At 38.8% G+C, this 5,804-nt stretch overlaps 1 protein-coding gene across 6 annotated transcripts in view; it reads left to right on the forward strand.

Moving 5' to 3' along the window:
- LOC116102882 (ATP-binding cassette sub-family A member 3-like) overlaps positions 1 to 5,804 on the forward strand; it is a 139,290-nt gene that overhangs the window by 46,140 nt on the left and 87,346 nt on the right. For all 6 annotated transcript variants that reach the window (XM_031388115.1, XM_031388118.1, XM_031388117.1 and 3 more), the window contains one exon: positions 3,365 to 3,546. In XM_031388115.1, the coding sequence (XP_031243975.1) occupies positions 3,365 to 3,546 (182 nt within the window). The remainder of the gene's footprint in view (positions 1 to 3,364; positions 3,547 to 5,804) is intronic.

Raw genomic sequence — 5,804 nt, forward strand, 5'->3', positions numbered from 1 at the left:
CAAAGAACCAGCTCCTGGTTTGGTTGATTCTTTGTATAGTCCTTTTTGTTTCTATTTGGTTGATTTCAACCCTGAGTTTGATTATTTTCTGCCTTTGACTCCTCTTGGGTGAATTTGCTTCTTTTTGTTCTAGCGCCTTCAGGTGTGCTGTCAAATTGCTGGTGTATGCGCTGTCCAGTTTCTTTTTGGAGGCACTTAAAGCTATGAGTTTTCCTCTTAGGACTGCTTTCATTGTGTCCCATAAGTTTGGGTATGTTGTGGCTTCATTTTCATTAAATTCTAGAAAGTCTTTAATTTCTTTCTTTATTCCTTCCTTGACCAAGTTATCATTGAGTAGAGTGTTGTTAAGCTTCCATGTATATGTGGGCATTCTATTGTTTATATTGTTATTGAGGAGCCTGCAAATTTCATGAATTCATTGTTTTTAATAGCTGATTTAATACTCCATTGTGTAATTGTACCTCATTTTCTGTATCCATTACTCTGTTAAGGGACATCTAGGTTGTTTCCAGCTTCTGGCTATTATAAATAAGGCTGCTATGAACATAGTAGAGCATGTAATTCTTAACATGTTATTATTGTCCTATTTTTCCTTTTCTTTAATCATTGAGGTTACATCTTGAATTTTAGGACCAGTTCCATCAAGTTCTATGAAAACTAACATCAGGACTTAGTGAAATTTTTGTTCTGTTTTTCAATTAATGTGAAGAATTAAAAATACTTAATGTCTCAACTATGATTAAAAACCTTCCAGTAGGCTTTTGTAGTAGGATCTGATAATTTTTTTTAATTTCCTCAGTTTCTGTTGTTATATCTTCCTTTTCATTTCTGATTTTGTTAATTTGGATACTGTCTCTGTGCCCTCTGCTTAGTCTGGATAAAGGTTTAATCTATCTTGTTGATTTCCTCAAAGAACCAGCTCCTGGTTTTATTGATTCTTTGTATAGTTCTTTTTGTTTCTACTTGGTTGATTTCAGGTCTAAGTTTGATTATTTCCTGCAGTCTAGAACCCAATCACAAAAGAACACACATGGTATACACTCACTGATAAGTGGATACTAGCCCAAAAGCTCAGAATACCCAAGATACAATTCACAGACCACATGAAGAAGGAAGACCAAAGTGTGGATGCTTCAGTCCTTCTTAGAAGGGGGAACAAATTACTCATGGTAGGAAATACTGAGACAAAGTGTGGAGCAGAGACTGAAGGAAAGGCCATCCAGAGACTGCCCCACCTGAGGATCCATCCCATATACACACCAAACTCAGACACCATTGTGGATGCCAACAAGTGCTGACTGACAGGAGGAGCCTGATATAGCTGTCTCCTGAGAGGCTCTGCCAGAGTCTGACAAACACAGAGGCAGTTGCTCTCAGCCAACCATTGAGCATGGGGTCCCTGTGGGCCCGGGTCTCACTGCTGCTGATGCTGGGACTGCTCGGCGCATTAGTTAAAAGGAGGCAATGCATAGTCATGAGATTTTATTATAGAAAAGAGAAAAGAGGCCGGCCATGACCATGTGGAGAGAGAGAAGAAGGAGAGGAGAAGAAGAGAGGAAGAGAACAAGAGAGAAAGCAAGAGAGGGGAGAGCAAGAAAGAGAGGAGGGCAAGAGAGGAAGAGAGGGCAAGAGAGAGGAGGGGGGGGAGGCAAACTACCCCTTATATTGTGAGGCAGGGTTATCTGGCTGTGGTCAGATGACTGGGGATAGGGTCCAGCTAGAATGCTGGGAGCTTGGGGCATTGTCTACGGGACAGAACGCACATCTCACCGGGATTGGCTGTGGGGGTTTTGGACTGAAACAGGAGCCAGGGACCCAGGAGGTGTGGCTGAACTCCTTCCATCCTTTTCAGGCAGAAATGTTGCCCACTGTGTAACCAGGGTTGCAGACTACTGGGCCTAGGCTGCCTGAACAGACCACTGCCCCATGTTTCCCCAATGGAGGAGTTAGAGAAAGAACTGAAGGAGCTAAAGGGGTTTGCAACCCCATAGGAAGAACAACAATGTCAACCAACTAGACCCCCCAGAGCTCCCAGGGACTAAACCACCAACCAACCAAGGAGTACACAGGGAGAGACCCACGGCTCCAGCTGCATATGTAGCAGAGGATGGCTTTGTCTGGCACCAAAGGGAGGGGAGATCCTTGGTCCTATGAAGGCTTGATGCCTTAGTGTAGGGGAATGCGAGGGTGGGGAGGCAGGAGTGGGTATGTGGGTTGGGGAATACCCTCATGGAAGCAGGGAGAGGGGGAATGGGGTAGGGGGATTCCAAGGGAGGGACTAGGAAAAGGGATAACATTTAAAATATAAATAAAGAAAATATCCAACTTAAAAAAAAAAAAAACTTCCAATATGTAGCCAATCAGATGACTGTGTATGTTATTTATTTGTAGATTCTTCTGTAATTCTCATCTTGCAGGAAACATTAACAATCCACATTACTTCATCTAGGTCCTTATTTCCATTGGTTTATTGTGGAAGAGCACAACTATTTAGTTCCCTAATTATTTTTATCAGGCTTATCAGTTTTACATGAGTTATTGTCTCTTTCTCTACTATAAACTTTATCTTTCAGGAATTCTACTTTAAGGCAGGAGGACTTGAGCTTACAGAAAATTTCCTGTGGTCTATATTTTGACTCCAATTTTCCTATGACTTCTAATTTATTATTTATTACCTCTCAAAATTGATTAAATTTTGATCATCATTTTTTCCATAGGATAGTTTTTTATATTATTACCCTTTAAAAATACCTAGTGTTCGTGGCTGTTTTTGAGGGGGAAATGGCAAAGGTGAAGAGCAAATGAGCTTCCTAAAGTGTTGTCCTTTTTAAGTCTTGACTCTTGAGGCATGCTCTCTGCAAACCCTCGTCTTTCTCCTGCTACAGGCACAGGAAAGGAAAAGCATTTCTTTTCTTCCTTTGCAGTCCATCAGTGCCATCACTCAGCAGAACTCCTTGGTTTCTTCTGTTTGGTAGTCAGTCAGCTTCAGCACTAGAGAATAATAGAGTTTATACATTTGAGCATTCTTGTGCTTGTTTCTCTGGAAGGAATGAATCTTTTGACGAGAAACAACCCAGATTCTACTAAGTCTACTCCTTCCTTGTACTTGGACTGTTCTTTATTTGTTTCTGTTATTCATTCAATTTCAGTCATTCCCATTTGTTTTTAAAGGTTTTGAAGAAAAAAGGGAGAAATGTAACCACCTTGTTCTGTAGTAATATATTTGCTAAGGGCTACAGCTGAGAGGTAACTCACAGCTGAGATCTCACCCATATCCAATGTCTCCCTTTTATTTCAGAGATTGGTGTTAAATGGCACAGTCACAGAGATCTCACCCATGTCCAATGTCTCCCTTTTATTTCAGAGATTGGTGTTAAATGGCACAACCTTTGGACACCAGCCAATCTTGAGGATAACTTCAACTTTGGCTATATGCTTGGAATGCTTTTGTTTGATGCTTTCCTATACAGCCTTGTAACCTGGTATGTAGAAGCTGTCTTTCCTGGGCAGTGTGGTGTGCCTCAGCCATGGTACTTTTTCCTTATGGTGAGTTTTTTTCTTTCTTCCTACTTTCTTTTACTGAAAATAGATTTTTTTTCATATAATATATTCTGTTTATGGTTTCCTCTCCTTCAACTCTTTGATCCTCCCACCTCTCTTTATGTGGGTTTTAATGTTGCTGTTGTTCCAAATGCTCATAGGCTTTGTGAACCTACTTCACAAATGTAATCAAATTTAGAAGCCAAATATAATATCCTAATCTATATGCTTTCAATACTGAGACCTTGTGCATTTCTTGATGTGCTATAAATTCTGCTGTGTATATAGTTGTATAACATGTATGACTAGAACACTGAAACTTTTAAAACTGTAAGTATTATAATCCCTCTGTAGCCTGACAATATATTAGTCCCTTAGATTAGAGAGTTGGGAACCAAAGAAAACTCATACCAGATTAACGTGAGGTACTTTATTAGATTCTAGCAAAGAGAGAGCTCAATAACTCCAGTATCTAAGCTTCAATACTTTGTCCCTTTCAGGGGGACTAACCAGTTATTGGCATACAGTAGAATAGATCCTGCTTCTTATCCTTCAGAGTTCCTTATAGTATTTGCGTGGTCTCAGTGGAGGCACCATGGCCAAGTGGGATAAGCCAGGACTCCAAGCTCATTCTCTAAAATTCAGTTCAGCCCTTCTACCTTGAGAACTACTAACAGTTTTTTTTTTTTTAATACTGGAGATTAAAACTGTAGATAATTTTACTGCAGAGTATCATACCTGAAAATATAGCTTTGTTCTTCAGGAAGAGTAAACCAAGCCAGGCTGTTTCCTAGTTCTTAGAAATCTTCACTTTTTTAGTGAAATACATATGATATAAAATTAGCCATTTTAAAATGAAGTCACTAATATTTAGTGTATTTACCATGTACAGTCACAGTACGTGACCCCTTGACCCCACGACTCACAGTTTTTCATTCTACAGAGCTAAAACTCTGATCTAAAAAGAAGTCATCTCTTGTTGTTTGTGTTTCAGCCCCACTAATTTGCTTGCTTTTTCTATGAATTTATTTACTCAAGGGGTGTAAAAATGCAGTCATAATAATTACCTATTTGTAGATGCTTCTTTAATTTTTCAGGTTTATTCATGAAAGGGACCAAGTGCTGAAGTTTAGATACATAAATTATTTAGTTCTCTCCCTTTTAGAATCTAATAAAGCACTGCAAGTTAATTTGTTGTGAGCTCCCTTTGGTTCCCAACCCTCTAATCTAAGGGACTACATCATTGGGCTACAGTCATAGCATTTACAGTTTTAAGTGTTATTATGTGTGGCATCCTGCCCCTCTGCTCTGTGGTGGTTCTGGAGTCAACAGAGGTCCAGGATTGACTCTGGGTTGTGAAAACCCTGGCTCCAGAGATCAAACGGACTTTGCAGCTCAGAAGTTCTAAAGAAATGAAACTCAACCTGCTTCCGCTTTGAAGTGCTGCTTTGTATACAGACTGACAGGTCCCACTGTTTATGTTAAAAGCTTGTCAGATCTTCCTTTCAAGATCCTCCTCCTCAGGTCTGGTGTTTATGGATTTTCTCCTGTTTATGTTAGATGGGCGGGTTTCAATTTCCTCTGGGTCTGGTTCCTAAGCATAACTATAAATACTGAGTGAATTACAGTAAAGCTCTCTCATCATCACATCTACCTGGCATCCATGTCCTTCCTTACTAACCTTTTGCCTTCTCAGGTACTCAATTATCTCCAGTCCAAGAAGCACCCATCAGAGCTAACAATTATGAATTCATCTTTACTCATCTTCTTGTAGGCTGCATAATATTGCACATCTCATTGGAGGACATATTTATTGTATTCTGTTGAGGATATGACTTTTTAACTATTTTGAGTATGTAGCTAGGGATAAAATTGCTAGTTCTTGCAGTACTTCTGTATTTAAGGTTTTGGAAACTAACTGATCATCCCACTTTTTTGTCATCCCTCCCAGTAAAGTACTATTCCCTCACTCATACATTCCTTTTTTTTTTAACATTTAAAACATATTTTAATTAAATAGAATTGAATCACATTCTTGTTTCCCTTTTGTACCACCGCCATAGACCCCCTTCAATACCTATAATATCTTTTTTGTCATATTCCTTTAAAATTTATAAAATATTATAACAATAAAAATAAGTATTATAAAACTTGTTTAATATAAAACAACAATCAATTTAACAGTCTTATGTAGACGCCCATCTACAGCAATAGTGAAAATACATTTTTCTCAATATAAATTTTAAATAACTCCAAACATATTA

The sequence above is a fragment of the Mastomys coucha genome, unplaced genomic scaffold, assembly GCF_008632895.1.
Source record: "Mastomys coucha isolate ucsf_1 unplaced genomic scaffold, UCSF_Mcou_1 pScaffold21, whole genome shotgun sequence".
NCBI lineage: Eukaryota > Metazoa > Chordata > Mammalia > Rodentia > Muridae > Mastomys > Mastomys coucha.